The sequence below is a fragment of the Anser cygnoides genome, chromosome 1 (genome assembly GCF_040182565.1).
Source record: "Anser cygnoides isolate HZ-2024a breed goose chromosome 1, Taihu_goose_T2T_genome, whole genome shotgun sequence".
Classification (NCBI taxonomy): domain Eukaryota; kingdom Metazoa; phylum Chordata; class Aves; order Anseriformes; family Anatidae; genus Anser; species Anser cygnoides.
Window position 1 is genome coordinate 76,765,258 of NC_089873.1, and position 19,013 is coordinate 76,784,270.

The 19,013-nt window shown below is 41.7% G+C and overlaps 1 protein-coding gene across 7 annotated transcripts in view; it reads left to right on the forward strand.

Moving 5' to 3' along the window:
* Positions 1–19,013, forward strand: part of ITPR2 (inositol 1,4,5-trisphosphate receptor type 2) — a 276,712-nt gene that overhangs the window by 141,992 nt on the left and 115,707 nt on the right. For all 7 annotated transcript variants that reach the window (XM_067000454.1, XM_067000431.1, XM_067000435.1 and 4 more), the window contains 3 exons: positions 3,206–3,396; positions 4,230–4,372; positions 6,386–6,494. In XM_067000454.1, coding sequence (XP_066856555.1) covers positions 3,206–3,396; positions 4,230–4,372; positions 6,386–6,494 — 443 coding nt within the window. The remainder of the gene's footprint in view (positions 1–3,205; positions 3,397–4,229; positions 4,373–6,385; positions 6,495–19,013) is intronic.

A 19,013-nucleotide genomic window follows, 5' to 3' on the forward strand; every position in this document is an offset into this window, starting at 1 on the left:
TTTGGGGTACTGTGTTGCTTACCATTTCTGCTGGTACTGTTTGCTCAATTGTCTTAACTCAGCTGTAGTTATTGCCAATAGAATTAATTGTGAGGGAGCATTAGATAGAGAGTTAGTCATGCAAAGGATTTCCCAGCAAATCATGTTGTTCTGGCATTGGCAAAACAGCATAGTATATTCAGGGTGTGACTAGCCCTGTGCAGAGTGCCCTAGCTGGGATTTAGGCAGTATATAAGCAGGCACTGTGACCTCCACTTCAAGGCAGATTTCCACATTAGTTGAAGACGTGTTCTAGGCCATCATGGTAAGTATCCTGCTGGGTATCTATTGTACCAGTTTACATACAGGCATGTAACATGCTTTTTTCCCAAGTTCACCAGTCAGAGAAAGACAGAATTTTACCCCCTCTTATCTCCTTTGTCTACCAGCTCTAACCCTACTTTGCAAGTTTGAGTTCTGTCCAAAAGTATTTCTAAGTGGAACAAAAATAAACATGCTTTTAAATATTTTATGTTCATACTTTAAGGGAGATTGACACACATTGAAGAGGAAAGCAGCCTACAACACCTAAATTAAAAATAAATATTTATGCTCACATTTGTTCATCAGCTTTCCAAAATGTAAAAATATGTTTAATGTTGTTTTAAATAATGAAATGTGAAACAAATGAAAGATAAACTTTCTACAAGCTGCAAAGAAAGAAGACAAAGGCTTTGTTTACAGCTTAGACTTCAACAGTGCCCTTTGACAACCAATACAAATCTTAATTACAAATGGAATTATACATATAAGAACTGTTTTCAAAACAAAGGAGTATCTTTTTTTCTCTCTCTGGTTTTCTTTGTAATAGTTTTAATTAGCTGCAACTCTTTGAACAATCATAGTCCTTGACTGCTACTCAGCCATTGATGGAAGTTGTTAACTTCAAATGGCATCTGTAGGACTACAGAAGTCTGGGTTTTCCTCTGAACAGTGTGCTTCCCATTGCTAAATTTATTCCTCTGTATATCAGGATTCTGCATACATGCCACTTAATTGAGAAGTAAGCATTGTCCGATAACATTCTAGTGATTGACATTAGGACACAATAAATTGCATTGATAGGCAACAGCACCCCAACCACCCTGGCAGAACTTTAATGGGCTTCTTTAATAAAGTAGGCAGCAACAGGGCAAATGTCTTGAAAAACAACCCAGTCAAGTAACATGGAAAACAGTCATTAGAAATAATGGCCAGCCATACATAGTATTTTCCTCATGATAATCCAGAACCTTGCCTTCAAAGCAAGTAGAGAATGGGAAGGAAAAATCAACTGCCAGTGTCAAAACTGCTGTGCTTCTGATGATGATGATTCATGTATGATTGTTGGGAAACATGTCATCCCATCCTGACCTAAGCAATTTTTTTTTTTTTTTTTTTTTGTCTGTGTGGCAAGCTGTTTAAAAGAAAGTGCTTACCAGAAATAGAATAGGAGAGCTTTCTTCCATCCTAGTTAAGCACCCTAGTCTGCAGTTGAAGACTCTGGTCCTGCATCAGGATACACCTTCACAGGCACTGCTGAGCCAGGGACAGGAGGGCACCCTGCACCAGTGGGAGGTACTCAAAGGATGAGGATGTATATGACAGCATGCTTGCTGTAGTCTGAGACGGGGGTTGAGTTTTCACAGCCAATTTTAATTTTATTATAAATGTTGGCATTACAGTGTAGTATCTGGGGGTAGGGAAAGTTTCTGGCTGGGATCTGAGACTCACTGTGCTTGGCAACATACGAGCCTTCCTTCATCAGAGCCACATGCATGACTTTGTGCTTGCATGTACTCCTGTTGGTTTTGATGGATATCCTGTTTAGGAAAGAAGGGCATCTATTGACATCATGAGTTCAGAACCTAAAGTTTTAAGAAATGGGAGGGAGAGGTGGAATATTTTTGAAGCCTTCCACTTCTATGCAAAGCACTCGTGTTAGCGCAGAGCAGTGGGGAAATGCCTTAGAGAAATGACGTGCAGAACTTCAATATGGGCCAATGCTTTTTAAAAAGCATTTCAATAAGAAAAGAAAAAGTCAGTTACTATCAGCTTATGGTAGAAAACCCCAAATGAACTGTTTCCCCACTCAACTTCTCAGTTTATTAACCATAAACAGCGCCATGGAAACTAAACAAAAAGACGTAGAATATAAAGCCTAATCTTGTAAATGCGACCTAATCTTTCAAATAGAGGTATTACTGCATCAATACCTTGTTTATTTTTTGAATTTCAGGCGACTCATGCTGGGCCTTAGAAGAATGTCACTGATCTCCAGTGAAATCTATGGTTCTATGGAATGGAGAGATGCAGCTAGTACAAATATATTCATAGAGGAAAAGGCAGTTACCTTCTAGCATTGTCTTTCAAACTTTCTTTTCAAATAACAGTTCAGTATGCAATGGTACTTTAATAGTGGATGCACTGTAAGAATTGGAACAAGTTGTCCCCCAGTTTTTTTCTCTGATACTCTGTCTTTTGTTACCTCCTCCCTACCCTCAAAATCTTAAAATAAATAAATAAATAAAAAATCACAATATTGATCTGGATTTGCCAATTGTAGCTGTTTATCAGTTATATTGCAGTGATGTCCAAGAATCCCATAGCTTAACAACCCTGGCTATGTAATAAACTGAAGGAAGAGAAAAGAAGAGATGGTCTTTCAATTTTAATTTGTATGCACTTGGTTTCTCAAGGACTTTGCAACAAAAATAGGCAGAAAAGCAATAAACAGCACTTGGGATAAATTGGCTAAATGTGCATATGTCGACTGAGAAGAAGATCTTTCAAATTTACTCCTGAATACAGGAAAAAACAGCTGTTGAAAAAATAATGTGTGTTCTTTTTGTTACTCTTATTATTATTCATGGTTCTGATTTTTTATGAGTTAGTAAAAAAAGCTTTAATAAAATAAGTGTCTGTATCTATGAAAATATGTACTGGAAATGATCCTCATCTCATTTTAAGTGGTACAGCTCACTTTCTTTAACTAGAGTATAGCTGATATTTACCAGCTTAGGTTTTGATCTTTATTTTTAAAACCCACTGAAGTGAAATCCCAACCCCCATTCCATCATCCTCCAACTTCAAGGGTATCAGGATTTTGCATGCCATGATCTGCAGAAGATTTTGAAGTTTTTCCCACTGTAAATTTATTCTTTTTTTTTTTTTCTTCCTCCTAAAGCAAAGAACCGTGGGATTGCAATTCCAGTGGATTTGGATAGCCAGGTCAACACCTTGTTCATGAAGAGTCACTCTAACATGGTACAGAGGGCAGCGATGGGGTGGAGAATGTCAGCCCGCAGTGGACCTCGTTTTAAAGAAGCTCTTGGTGGGCCTGCCTGGGATTACAGAAATATAATAGAAAAACTACAGGTACAAAATAGCAAATGGCTTGGGTGCTAGTAATGGCTGTGCATTTATCTAATATGGGCCAGGGGGGTAAAACACCAGAGAGAGACTCATTGCATTTGTAGTGCTGGATTACAGTGAATGTTTTACTTCTAGGTGGGAGGAGCAGAGGACTCAGCTCTTCTTTGGTGTCTGTTCAAAGTGAAGCCAACACTCAGGGCCTTTTGATTCATGATCTAAATTCAGAAGTCGGTAGAGAGGGGTAGGAAGTGTGTTTTTTCACCCCAAAGTGATCCACAGAGAAGGATCTCCTTTCTGCCATGTCATGGTCACATGTCATTGTCCTGTTTGGGGTGTGGAGAGAGGTACTGGGCTTTATAGGAGCCATTATGTCAGGTTTGTGTCACTGGAGATTACTTACGAGATGAAAATCACCTTCTGCATGTAGTGGTTAAACGACATCAAGTGTTTATGGACTAAGAAAACAGCAGAACCCAGAAAAATGGAGGAACCCTACATACGCAGGAAGCAACACTTCAGGTTATATACTAACAACATATATATGACAAACAGCGTTTTTCCAGCACATCATCATCCTGACTGTTCCTGAGTGTTTCTGAGGCATTAGTATAGAGGAGAAATTTGAAAGAGAATAGCAACATGAATAGTAATGGGCACCTTCCCCTCCTCACCCAGTTTGAGGAGTGACATGGAGAAGGGAATGAGGTTGCTTTACTGTAACCTGGGCTAACAAGTGCCAGAAATGGGTCAGGTAGCCCACAGTATTTTGCAGCTCCACAGCAACTTTCTTCTAGTTTTCTTGGTCAGCTGTAGTGACATTCCTCTTTATTTCCTAGGATGTGGTGTCCTCCTTGGAGCAGCAGTTCACTCCCATGATGCAAGCTGAGTTCTCAGTGCTGGTTGATGTGCTGCACAGTCCAGAGCTTCTTTTTCCTGAGGGGAGCGATGCCAGGATAAGATGTGGTGCTTTTATGTCCAAGTAAGTGGTTTAAGGAGAGACCTATTTGCTTCTTTGGAAAAGATGACAGGGAGGTAAAATTTTCAACAGCACTCGCCTCTGATTTTCAACAGCAACTTAAGCATATAGGAGTCTTGAGTTCATATTGAAAGCTTAAATTGAGGTCTTTGGCTGCATGTTTTATGGTTTTTGGAGGTTTAGGAGTCTGGAGAGGAGTAGGGAGAGAGGTTTACTTGACTTGTCTGCCTAGAAATTTAATCTTAGTAGCTTGTTATGATTCTGACAGGCACAACCTGCTTCTATTTTCTTAATGGGCTGCTTTTGCTATTAAGTTTCTTCAAACTGACAGCAGAAACTTGGACTTCCCATGGTAGAATCTTCAAGAATTCATAATGAAGTAGGGTGTGCAGTGCTATTTTTTTTGATAAAGCAAATAAATCTTTTGATTTTTATTTTAAACTGCTAACAGCTCTTTTTAAAATATATTTCATTGGCACCTCATCCGATCCTGAATTATTAGATGCTTAATTTGCAGTTTGTGCATTGAAATAAAGATGTTCAATATATTTTAATAGTCCTCTAGTGAGATGCCCTCTATGCCCTTGAGAAACTCTAATTTAAGCAGAGGTAATGTGAGGGAAATGGACACATTAGGCAGCTCTCCTGTTTCCTTGGCTTTCTGCATATTCTGCAGAGGTAGCGTTATAAGAATATACTTTATATGTTTGGAAAAATGAAGCTAAATTCTGAGCTTGTCCCATCCCATTCCCTATGTCCAAACTCATGTTCAAAGTCAGCACCAAATGAAGTCTAGGGCAGCTGAATGTGGCCCCTGTAATGCAATAAACAGGTTTCTCTTGTATTTAATTAACTTCCATGGCAAAGAATGTTTTGCAGGACTATGCAGGATATCGTAAGATAAAGATGTAACTCTTCAAAAAGCACTGTTAGTACTGCAGGCCTGAGAGCTGATTTTTTTCGGACTCGTAGCTCATGAATTTGGTTAACATGACTATGGGAGAGTCCTGCATGGCGTTTCTAGTGAGTCCAGGATGGCCTTAGCACACAAACTTAGCAGTAATTTAAATAATTGGTTCTGTTGTGCTATAGATGATGCAATGTCATCCCTCCCAACCCTGCTTTAGGTGTCTGTAATTTAAGATTGTTAATGGGTCTGTGTAAATGGGTAGCCACAGTGCCTTTGCTGTGTGCTGATCATAGGCCATAATACGAAGAACACTGTTCTGTCAACGGTAAGTCAACACTGGTACTGAAGGAAGAAAACCAGTCTAAGGCCTTCAGATTTCTTCCTCTTTTGTGTTTTCACTGTAGCAATGCAAGGACTTGCTCTGCACAGAGACTGAAAGGCTTCTTCTGGCATTCTGCTTCTTCTGCTTAAGCAGATTTAAAACTCAAACTCCCATCATAGTCTTAGTTGGAGGCAGAAATATACCTTGTTTTCTGACTTTAAAACAGTCCTGTAAAGTTGTGTGAATGTGTAAACAATGGTTATGTTTCATCCAAATAACTGCATTTTTGAGTGACTCCATGTAAAGTTTTAGGAATGCTTTGGAGATCCTTCTGGATCCTTTTGAGTGGATGCTGTTTGCTAATTATATGATAAATAGTATTATAAACACCAGTGAGGTTGGAAGTTGTATAAAGGCTATAGCTTTTAAAATTTCAACAAGTATGATGAACACTAATTACCTTTAAATAAACGTTAAGATGAATGCATGCTTATCTCTAAATAGATAAAGGGGTGAAAGGGCAAGTTTGGATCTTAATCTGGAAGCATTCAGGAAAAAGTGGATGTAGAATTCTGCTTTCTGTATGGCAAGAAGATATACAAATTGTAACAAAAAACTCGCAACATGTTGAAAGTCCCATTTCCTTTTTCAATTATGATTTCTTTTGTCTACTTTTATTTCCTTGAGGAAAAATATAGCGACAGGCAATTTTTGCATGAAGAAATTGTAGCATGGCTTAGTAACAATGTGCAATGCTCTTTAAGATTTAATATTTTACCTTAAGGTTGATTAATCACACAAAGAAGCTAATGGAGAAAGAAGAAAAGCTCTGCATTAAAATTCTTCAGACATTACGAGAAATGCTTGACAAGAAAACTAACTTTGCGGAAGAGGTACTGCTACCATTTCACTATTAAATATAGAACTAATTGCATGGTATTAAAATGTTGGCTCTAGGAAAGTAACAGAATATGACATGATTTCAATTTCTTACATGTTTTAAAGATGGTGTGGTGTCTCAGAAACAATGTGGCAAGACAGAAAGTAAGATTTAAACAAAAGAAACTATGTGCCTCACATGGATAATTTTGTACCAGGGACTCTACAAGAGTTAAAGCAATGAATTAGCAGTAGCAAGTGTTGGTATATGTGATCATTATGTATTGAATATCCTGTATTTCTGCAAACTAGTCCTTAGGTCTGACATCTGACTTTATCTAGCATATAATCAATTGAAAACATAAGTTTTTTTAATTACAAGAGTACAGTTTTTTCCCCGCTGCCTTCTGTACAGACTTCTGTACAGACTTCTTGCCTTACAGACTTCTGTAATCCATATACTTAAGGATCATAAATGTGTGACAGAAATATGTAATGTTCAGAGTTGCCAGTTTTATGGAGAACTGACATAGTCTGTACTCTGTAAAGTGTCTAATTTTTTCTTGCACCTATTAACACTCCTCCCTCTCCTCATGTTACCCAGTTTTGTCTCACAAAAACTTTTTCAAATACTTACTTCATTTTGCCTTGTGCGTTTGCATATTGGTAGCTAGATTCAGATTTATATCTCAGCTGTCCCTTTCTAAAAGTTTTAAGCCTGATCCCAATACCTTTTGTGTGGTTTCTTATCCATATTTCTTAGTATTCCCCCAAATTCTTTCAGTATTATTCATTCTAAAATATGAATCACAGAACTATTACCTAATTTTTCCCTGCTATTATTTTCATTTGTTCACAGCTGACATGTTTAGTCAAGTATGTTCATGGGTTTCACTTTATTTTGAGAAAATATGCTGATCACAACCCAGCGTCACACTGTTTCACTGTCTTAGGCTTTTACACCCAAATATTTTGACATGTCTAAGTAACAGTGCTCATTCATACTATTGTACCTGGCAAAGTTATCTGCCATTCAGATATAAAAGCTATGAGAATCAAGCTTAGTCCTAATCTAACATGAAGAATTTTTTTTTTTTGTGACTAAGATGTCTATGCCTATTTCTGAATGTATGAGACTTACTTTTACAGTTAAGTGTTTTGGTTCTGTCAAATGATGTGATAAGGTAGCAAGACGCTCTCTTCTCTTTATGATAAATGAGCCATATATTAGAACTGTGAAACATTCACATTGTCTTTGTTTTGACTGTATACTATTTGTTTTGATATCAACATATGGACATAAGAACATGTCACCCAGGCTAGACAGGATAAAAGAATCTCAATGCACAACAGTGAAATGAAGACAAAGGCGAAATAGCAAAACATTAGCCTTTCTCTATACAGAGACAACCAGAGCACACAGAGCAAACCAACCTGCTCTTCATCTCCTGTAAATAAGCTAGCTCAAAGAAGAATGTGGTTAGGCCTGGGCATGTGAGAAACACTCCGTAGCCAATAACTTAGGCTCAGGCGAGGATCTCAGTGAAGTAGTAATTTATTCGCGATTGCAATGGCGGGCGCCCCACAAGCAGGAGAGCGCACCTACTAGTTCCAAAAACACAGTTTATATACTTTTTGATGACAGGACCCTCCCCTGTTTCCCCACTGGAGTGGGTAATCCAGGTTCACAATCTACCTGATGCTTCACAGACAATGCCTGGCCTTCAGTTGCCGGCCTGTTTTTGAGATGGTAATGTTTTCTCCCCTTATCTGGCTTGACTTAACATAGTGATTTTCACCTGATTGCTCTAAGGAGTCTGGTTGTCTGCATTTTAGGAGGACACCTGCTGAGCTTTCTTATCACTGTAAGCATATCTCAATACCACATTCCTTCCTTCTATACAATGTAACACTGCAAAAACAACATTTCTATTCCCACAATTCCCCCCTTTTCTCTTTTTATAATTTGTTGATTTTTGCAAAATTTTTCTCTAAGATGTAATCTGGTAGATGTCTTCCTCTTCTTTACTTTCTTTGCTTTCCATTTCCTCTAATATCATCATCTTATCTGAGTAGGGTGGTGGATCCATGGTCATTTGTTTCAAAAGTGCAGTTTCAATTAACCGCTGGACAAGTCCCCTTACACAGGGGATAATGCAACAACCAATGGCTGTCAAAACTCCTGCTACTACAATCAAGGATGTAAATATGGACACTACCATCCCTTTCCATTTACCAAACCAAGATTCCAACCATCCTGTGATGGAAGTGTCTGCTCCTGAGTTTTCTGCCAATTCATTGGCAAGGGTGGTAAGCCCTTGCAATGCTCTAGTTACTGTGCCATCCGGGGCAGTATTGTTAGGGATAAAAGTACAACAACGGTTGCCCAGCATCATGCACACACCACCTCTCTCCGCAAGAATCATATCTAATGCTATTCTGTTTTCCCAAGCCATTTTGCTGGTGACATCTAGTTGTTCAGCGATTCCTCTTATCGCATCTCTTGTATAGTTTATGAATCTCTGCTGATTATAATAGACATAATTAATCCAATCCACATTTTTATTAATTGTTACCCACCAGAACAGTGACTCAAACCCTGCAGCAATTTGATTCCTGGCTTTATGTTCATCAGGAACTCCTCTAGGCACCCCTATAGAATCTATGTATACTCTATCATCAAATGATATTCCTAAGCCTCTTTTACTTCTTCTGGGTATTTGTGATGTTTCGCTTTCAAATGCCAGGGTGAAGGGTATAGCTAATTGAACAAGTGCACAAGTGCCTCCCCAGTTAGATGGTAGGGTGGACCGTAAGATCTTCCCTCCACAGTACCACCAGAGATCTGCCCTAGGGATCTCAAGTCTTGAATAGTTTCCCATCAAGTCCTCGGTAGCATTCAAGGTTCTCGTGCACAAGGCAAATTCTCCCAGATGCCAGGTAGCACTCACACCCTGCCGTGAGAGGCAAGCTGTATGGTTACCTATAGCTGTGGAGAATACAGGGGGAACCCTGATATTGCTATCATGCGAGGAAGGGAATAGCAAAGAGAGAGACTTACAGGCCTCATTTCCCCAGACAGTCTTTTCTTGGTACAATGCAATCATACATCGCATTCCCTGGGAATCCTCGGTCCACCCCAGTGGGCAGGGCACTATCTGGGCAATCAGTCATCCCGAGGCACAAGCATAGCAATTGCTATGGTTGAGACTCTGGACAGTATATTTGACCCATTCTATCCAGGCATTCACATCCCCGTACCCTGTTTCAATCTCAAATGTTTGAACTGCCGCATTTCAAAGAGGGCCTCCTGTTTTCTCTCCTGTTTTCTCCTTGAGTTTCTCCCTTTCTCTGATGGCAATAGAGGATCGTTTCCATACAGCTATTCTCAATCTGGCTGTTGGGTCTCTACCAGTTATTCGTTCCCTCTGCTCAATTGTCGTTGGGCATTTAAATCTCCACAAGCCAACACCTCACAAGCATCAAACATGGCAGATCGTGGTACATAACCCTCTGTCACATTCACCCATATTTTTATGGGGTATCCCATCTTACTATTATCTGGTCATGCCTTTTCCAAGTTGCCAATTGACCAAGGCTTTCTCTGAGGCCTATAATCACTGAAAACAAAATTAATAATTGATTTTTCCCTGTCATTATTTTTAAACCTTAGGTTTCCAAATAATTATTAATACAAAGAATAAGATATACACTACTACCATAACAAACCCCCCTTGGGAACACTTCAATTCACTATAGGCCAGTCCTTTCTCTCAATCACAAGTCACACTCACTAGTTACCTGTGAAAATAAAAGGTTAGTTTACAATCGCAAGCTCTTATCCCGCTCAGAGTCCACTATGAGATTTTTCTCTTCGATTTCAGCTTCCAACAAGTCTTCTGTAGGAACAGCTTCCCAGGTACTAGGGTCGACGGATGCCTTCACTCGCGTATAGTGAGTCCAACCTTTTTCCGCAGTTCCTATGGCTGTTTCAGTGGTTAGTAGTACTTGGAAGTGTCCTTCCCATTCGGGCCGGAGTTGATCCTTTCCAGGTCTGAATCAGGACCCAATTTCCCACGGGTCCTGAGAAATGACAAAGAAGAGGACAACCCCAGAACACAGTTCTTAAGAAAACTCTCTTGTTTCGAATTGCGGTATCTCATCCCTTCTGCCCAGATAGGGTAATCCGAACAGCATCTCATACGGTGAAATTCCTATATCGTTTCTTGGTGCTGTTTGAACCTGGAGGAGTGCTAAAAGTAAACATTTTACCCAAGGAAGTTGGGTTTTTAACACTAATTTAGTTAATTGCTTCTTTAATGTCTGGTTCATTCGCTTTGCCTTCCCAGAAGAGGAGGGGTGCCAGGGGGTGTGAAAAGCCCACTCAATCTCTAAGGCCTGCATTAACCCTTGCAGTACTTGTGAAGTGAAATTATTTCCTTGATCTGAATCAATGTTTTCAGCTATCCCATATCTAGGGACTATTTGCTCCGGTGATACCTTAGCCACCGTGTTTGCAGTGGCAGATACAGAGGGGAAAGCTTACACCCATCCAGTCACGTGGCCAATTAGGACAAACAAGTACTTAAATCTCCCTCCTTTACGTAACTCAGTAAAGTCTACCTGTATACTTTGGAAAGGTCAAATCCCTGGCTCCCGTCCCCCTCTAGGTTAGTTACAAATGACCTTTTTATTTGCCTTTTGACATATGGTACATCCTCTGCATATTTGCTTCACTAAAGTGTATATTCCTACACAGACATACTTTCTTAGCACAACATCACACATTGCTTGCATCTCCCAATGACTCTCTTGATGTAAAACATCATATTTGCCTCATTGGTGCTTTATTCAGCATTTCTCTCCCATCAGGGAGTATCCATTTTCCCTCAGGCTTTGTGGCTCCTGATTCCTTAAAGAAATCTCTCTTAAAAACTTTTTAGTTCTTTCTTAGTTTTCAACAATTCCCTGAATCCTCTCTGGATTTATTCTCAGTTTTCCCTCAGACATTAGATGCCTTAAATACCTGACTTCTCTTTCTACGTATTGTAATTTATTTTTCAATACTCCCAAGCCCTGCTTTCCCAGAAAGTTGAATAGCTTGTTAGTAGCTTCCTTCACAACTGTTTTCTCCTGTCCTGACAATAAACAATCATACACATTTTGTAACAGAAATTCCTCCTTGGGAGGTTGGAATTGCTCCAAAATCTGTTCTAGAACTTTGCCCAAATTAATCAGAGGCCCTGTAAACCCCTGAGGTAAAACTGTCCATATGTATTGTTGCTTCCGCCCCCACTTCAGAGTCTTTCCAGCCAGAGGTGAACATATCTTTGCTCTCAAGGCCTGAGAGCACTCCATTAATACCACTGTTATTCCAGTCTAACAATTTACTATTTGAATGCCCAATTTCATCATCAAATCCCTTCCCAACAAGTTAGTCCCTGGCTTGGGTACATACAATAATTGCCCAGAGATCATTTTATCCCCTAGTCTCAGCTTGGTACCCCCCAAAGGTGGCACTGTTACCCCAGCCCCTTCTACCCCCATCACTTGTTAGGGTTTCATTAGTTAATTTAATCCCTTATACTTTACAGGCCATTAATGACCTAGCTGCCCCTCTGTATTGTGTTTGATGGCAAGGTTCGGGAGGGGGCTGCAGTGGCAGCCCCCACGAGGAGAATCCAGAAACCACCCCGTAGCAGATAAGGGACAATTTCATCCGGCCCCAGAGGGGCCCACCGCTGCCCAGAGCCAAGCCATGAGCAACACAGTCCGTGCCTCTGTGAGAGCACATCCACGAAAACAAACATACAAACAAACAAAAACCTGCTGCTCAACAGCAGCTGGGAGAGCGAGGAGTGAGAAACCTCCCCGCAGACACCAAAGTCAGCACAGACGGAGGGGGTGGAGGCGCTCCAGGCGCCGAAGCCGAAGCCCCCTGCGGCCTGTGGAGAGGCCCCTGGTGGAGCAGGCTGCCCCCCCTGCCCCCCCCTTCTCGATACTTGGGAAACTGACCAAACACCACAGCAAATATACCAAAACTTCTAGACGGTTACTTAGATAATGCCTACATCCTCTTTCCCTGCTCATTCAACTTTCCCAACTCATTCAAAAAACAGCTCTGTCAAACATTACATACCACACCTTTAACACCTTCAATAACTCTTCTTAACACTTCTTCCTATCTTTCTCCAGCCTGTACTTTCTCCAAAGTCTCAGTCATTAGCCAACTTAATTCCATACCTTTCTCCCTCATCCCATTTTCCTTCTCTCCTCCTTCTTCCACTCCGGATATTCCTACCTGAAGTGGCCAGCCTGCCCACACTTAAAACATCCCATCAAAGCCTGTCCCTGCTAAGATTCAGGCCACAACACGGGTAGCTTTCCTTGCCTGCCATTCCTTCATCTCTCTTCCCCTCTTTTCCATCCTGGCCCTGACTCCCCCTGAAGATTTTCTTCCTCTTTCTCCAACCCTCTGCCTGACTACCTGCTACACTGTCAATACCATTAGTTTCACTCTCTGCTGTTCCTTCTCATCTCCCCTCTTGACACACACGTTCAGGGCCTCCCACAGGAGGGCCCCCAGTGACTGTTCACTACATCCCCCCCACCTTCTGGAGCATTTTCTGTGCATCTTGCCAGGCTTCAATCACAAAATGAACTTTCAAGAGCCCTTGGGATACCAGGTCCTCAGGATTCATCCCCAAGTACTTTCTCATTCTGACCCCAAGTCTCTCATATGATTTCTGTGTTGCACACTATTATTCTTCCAGCCAGGATCGGCAAGTGGTTATTTCTGCCCTGCCGGTATTACCCCTGGTCCTGGAGGATGAGTTCTTTCCCATTTTTGTATTGCAGCTCTCCTCCTGATCATTCCCATTTCTTTCCCTGTAAACAACATATTTATATACATAATTCCCCCTCCCCAAGAGTATAAGTTAGGCCCTAGGAAACTCCTAACCTCTCTGCTGGTAAGGAGGGGGGGAAGTTCACTTAAGAGGATACACAGATAGTGTTAGTGCTGTTAGTATCAGGGAAGGCAAAATTCTCAGTACCTCTTCTACCTTGTTCTAATTCTTTTACCAGTTTGGGGTACCTCCTGTTCCCAGAGCTAATGTTATCTATAGTTCCTGTCTCTTCTTTCGGAGAAACTGCTACAGCAGCCGCTGCTGCTGCAGCAACTTGGGGGTTATAAGGAGGAGGTAAGTTATCCAGAAGGTCCCATTTATCACTTGTCTCTTCCTTTTTCTTTCCCTCTTTATTCTGATTTTTGCTCAAAACCAAATTTATTCCTTGTATCCAACAAGCTGCATACTCCGATTCTTCTTCCGAAAATGGAAATTTGTTATTAACATAAAAATTTAAGGCCTGACATACCCAATCTTTGTCTGACCCGTATTTTGGCCAAAATACTGCAGCTCCTTTAATTGGTTCTTTCGTTCAGACTGATACACAATATTTAACCATTTTCTTCCTATCTTTTTCCTTAGTTTTGGGGTTATTCTTCCAATTTCTCAACATCCTTCCTAAAGGACAGTCGGGAGGCACTCCCCCAGGGATATCTCCCTGTCCCCTGGAACTCATATTTCCCATTTTTCCTATCCTGGAAAATGGGGGTGTACTGCCAAGCACTACCCCGTGCAAGGATTACCGCACACCAAATTTCCCTGGTGTACTGCCAAGCACTACCCTGTGCAAGGCTTACCGCACACCAAAATTCCCTGGTGTACTCCGAGCACTACCCCGTGCAAGGATTACCGCACACCAAATTTCCCTGGTGTACTGCCAAGCACTACCCTGTGCAAGGCTTACCGCACACCAAAATTCCCTGGTGTACTCCGAGCACTACCCCGTGCAAGGATTACCGCACACCAAATTTCCCTGGTGTACTCCGAGCACTACCCCGTGCAAGGATTACCGCACACCAAATTTCCCTGGTGTACTGCCAAGCACTACCCCGTGCAAGGATTACCGCACACCAAATTTCCCTGGTGTACTGCCAAGCACTACCCCGTGCAAGGCTTACCGCACACCAAATTTCCCTGGTGTACTGCCAAGCACTACCCTGTGCAAGGCTTACCGCACACCAAATTTCCCTGGTGTACTCCGAGCACTACCCCGTGCAAGGCTTACCGCACACCAAATTTCCCTGGTGTACTGCCAAGCACTACCCTGTGCAAGGCTTACCGCACACCAAAATTCCCTGGTGTACTCCGAGCACTACCCCGTGCAAGGATTACCGCACACCAAATTTCCCTGGTGTACTCCGAGCACTACCCCGTGCAAGGATTACCGCACACCAAATTTCCCTGGTGTACTGCCAAGCACTACCCCGTGCAAGGATTACCGCACACCAAAATTCCCTGGTGTACTCCGAGCACTACCCCGTGCAAGGATTACCGCACACCAAATTTCCCTGGTGTACTGCCAAGCACTACCCTGTGCAAGGCTTACCGCACACCAATTTCCCTGGTGTACTCCGAGCACTACCCCGTGCAAGGATTACCGCACACCAAATTTCCCTGGTGTACTCCGAGCACTACCCCGTGCAAGGATTACCGCACACCAAATTTCCCTGGTGTACTGCCAAGCACTACCCCGTGCAAGGCTTACCGCACACCAAATTTCCCTGGTGTACTCCGAGCACTACCCCGTGCAAGGATTACCACACACCAAATTTCCCGAGACTCTTCCTTTCTCTCCCTTATCTCACGCTTCGTCCGTCTCCGGCCGCGCCCCTCGCGGAGCTACGGAACCGCGGATCAGGACTCCACACTCGCTTCGTACAAAAGTACGTCTCAATCACACATCACACATCACACAGAGTCTCACCCGACCCCCAAGGCAATACTTAATATTTCTTACCTTGGTCTGTGCACAGAGTTACCGGATCAATTCTTAAAACCCAGAGTGCCTACCTTCTTCCTTTCCCCACTACTTCACGGATCCTGCCTCTTTAATCAGTCTCGGGCCCTCTGTCAGCTCTCTGCAGAACCGCCACCGTCGATGCACAGGACCGCTGAAATCAGCGGGGCATGCCTTCCTGCTGCTGCGGCGGTGGGGCTCCCCGGTAGGTGACTGGCTCCCGGACGAGCCCCCAAATTGTGAGAAACACTCCGTAGCCAATAACTTAGGCTCAGGCGAGGATCTCAGTGAAGTAGTAATTTATTCGCGATTGCAATGGCGGGCGCCCCACAAGCAGGAGAGCGCACCTACTAGTTCCAAAAACACAGTTTATATACTTTTTGATGACAGGACCCTCCCCTGTTTCCCCACTGGAGTGGGTAATCCAGGTTCACAATCTACCTGATGCTTCACAGACAATGCCTGGCCTTCAGTTGCCGGCCTGTTTTTGAGATGGTAATGTTTTCTCCCCTTATCTGGCTTGACTTAACATAGTGATTTTCACCTGATTGCTCTAAGGAGTCTGGTTGTCTGCATTTTAGGAGGACACCTGCTGAGCTTTCTTATCACTGTAAGCATATCTCAATACCACATTCCTTCCTTCTATACAATGTAACACTGCAAAAACAACATTTCTATTCCCACAGGCAGAAAGATGTGTTGTTTTTTTTTTAATGTTATGACAAGAGTTTCACAGGTGAAGCAGAAATTATTCTTAGTTATTATTCTTTCCTACTCTGATAGCTGTCTGGGTCCATAATCCCACTGCATCACATAGAAAAACTTACTTGGTTTTCTAACTGTATGTTATGAAGAACTGTGCCAAACCTCTCCAAAACAGTTGTGTTGACCCATCAAAAGTTAACAGCATCTCAGAACTACGGGGGGGGGGGGGCGGGGGGGAAGGTGGAAGAAAAGCAATGCTTCAACATAGGACTTCTAAAACGAAACAAAAAACCTTTCCTGTTCTGATTGCTCTTTGTACCCAGTTGTGGATGCTGATAAATTAAGATTGAGTGAAGCCACCAGAGGGATTGTGCTCCATTGGTATGTAGGGGCACTTCACCCAGCCAGCCCAGCCTCTGTTTCTCAGGGGGGGCATCAAGTGGTGTATGCCCAGACCCCTCTCTTACCTCCATAATCTCAGTAGTGGCAAGGGCATGATGGATGGAAGAGCTGGTTGGGATACAGAATTTCTCCTTCATGCTGTATTGTGAATCCCATAAATTTTAAATGTGAGGCACATAATGAGTCAGTGCAAACAAATAAATGAGTAAACAAGCTTGTATGATTTGCATGCGCATCTCTGGCTTTCTACTCTTATGAGTCATTGTTCACAATATGGCCTTCAGAATAGCAAAAATAGCACAATGAATAGCCTGTTGAGCATTTCCAACTTTTTTTGATCTGTGATGTCACTGCCTCCAATGTTTTTCAATTGTGTTATGCTGATACTAAAAAACTAAAGTAAATATTTAACAGTAACACCAGAACAAAGCTACATAGGGACACATGATTCCCCGACAGAGAGCCTGAGTTTGTTATTCATCCATTATAATGTATTTTGTGTGATAAATTTGGCAGAAATGGTAAACCTCTGGTACTGCAGACTTTACCACAGTAAGAAACCTGGAAGAAATAATGAAATTAAATTCCACCATCTCTTTATTTCCTTTTACTTCCCACAGTTAAGATCCAGGTCTGGGAACCTGGTCTTCTGTTGTCTTTGTCTTTCATTTGGCCACTTACCTTTCATTTGACTACCATTTGTTTTGTTGAAGGAACAGTAGGAAAAGATAGCCTTAAGAGCTTATTTCACTGTTTGTAAGCCTTTTCCCAGTCCTTCCCACATCCATTCCCTCGAGTCAACTGTATTGTTGAGCCTCCCTCTACTGGTGTGTTTCTGGGCTGTGCTGCTTGTGCTTTCCTGTCTCCATCCTTAGTTGTCCTTGCAGCTTGCCTTTGAGGCAGTGCTTGCTTGTGCATTGTTTTGCTTAGTGCTGCAACATCTGGTCGCGTTAGGAATCAAAGTTTAACTTCAGAAGTTTGATATAAGGTATATAAATGACACATTAAACCTCTTGGTCGTTGGTTGGCTTTCATAAGTAATTGCAGGTGATTATCACATTCTCCCTGGAGTTCTGTGTTAAGTCCTAGTCCTATTTGTATTGATTAGGTAACTAACTGGAATGAAACTTGATCTACAGCCTCTCTCTTACATCAGACTCTACCAGAACTGTGCTGAGGCACTTCGGTGAAGCAGTATGTGGAGGAAGTCGACAGTTATCTCTTCCTATACTGTGGTATAGATAAAAGTATACTTTAGATTAACTGTTTAAGAAGAGAAACAGGAGAGACTGCAAGGACTACACTTGGGCTAGATCCATTCCATCTGTTTGTTTTTTATTGCTGGTGGATTTGACCCATTTGACCCATTTGACCCATTTGACAAGAACAGAGGGAACTTGGTCTAGAATTTCTGAAATTTTTATTCATGTCTTTTTCTTGACCTTTACCATAGTGCTTGATTTCAGTTTAATTTCTCTGTGAATGCTAACTGTAGACCTCAGAATATGTGTTTCAGGATATGGGGAACATTTCCAAAAGCACCTGAGAGATGTAGGCCACAGATAACACTTTGCAAATGACTGGAGCAGAGTTAAATCTTAACATTATCTCGCTGCCCTGCTGAAAGCAACTGTCCGTACAACAGTGCTGGTGGGCTAGGAGAGGAAAGTGCTCCCAGCTGCTTCAAAGAGAGTTCAGAAGCTTAATTTAAACCCACCCTCAGTGAATTGGATGAAGTTGTTGAACTCTGACTGAAGTGTGCTCTTATAGCAACATCTCAGCCCACTCTGGCTGCTGACATGTTAGTGCATGTACGTATTAGGGCATGTACAACCTTCTGATTTCCCAGTTCTTAAATGAGGCCAACATCTCTGGGAAAAAATACTCTCTCTGATAACATGCGTATTTGACAAGTTTACTGTAACGTTATTGGCTGGTCAGTGTTAATAGATCATAGTGCATAAGAGAATATGGCAGAATCCAAGGGCGTATATCCTGCCAAATGGTAGTTCCTAGATAAAACATAGTCATAAGTAGACTGAACGCTTCAGGAAGGGTTATTTGTGCTGCAGAAGTTTTTATACCTTTTTACTGCTTTAGGTGTTGAACTACAGTATAAATAATTGAAAACTTTGAGTATTTTTTAAGTGTCAGCAGAACAAAGACTGTGTAAGCTGTTTAATTGTCAGAAATACTTAGTTGTGCTTCTCACTTTGTTTTTTGTTCCTGGAAAAACTCCTGAAAAATATTCTCTTAATACATTTGCACCAGCTTTATGATTTAAAATCATAGAATTTCCATTAAAACTTGCAGTTTGGAGTGTTAACATTTCTGTATTCCACTTTAGTTCTGAAATGTAAGTGAACCTCCCCTCTTTGTTTTCAGCAACAACACCAAATATACACGTGAAATTTAGTACAGCTTCTTTTTCACTACAAACTTCCCAGATGTTGTCACTATTGGCTATTGGTCATTTTGTGCCAGAACATGTGTCTTTTCATGTGCAGCTGTTGAGAAAACTTGAATGAATTTTTCAAAAGGAATAAAAAGTCCCAGTTCAT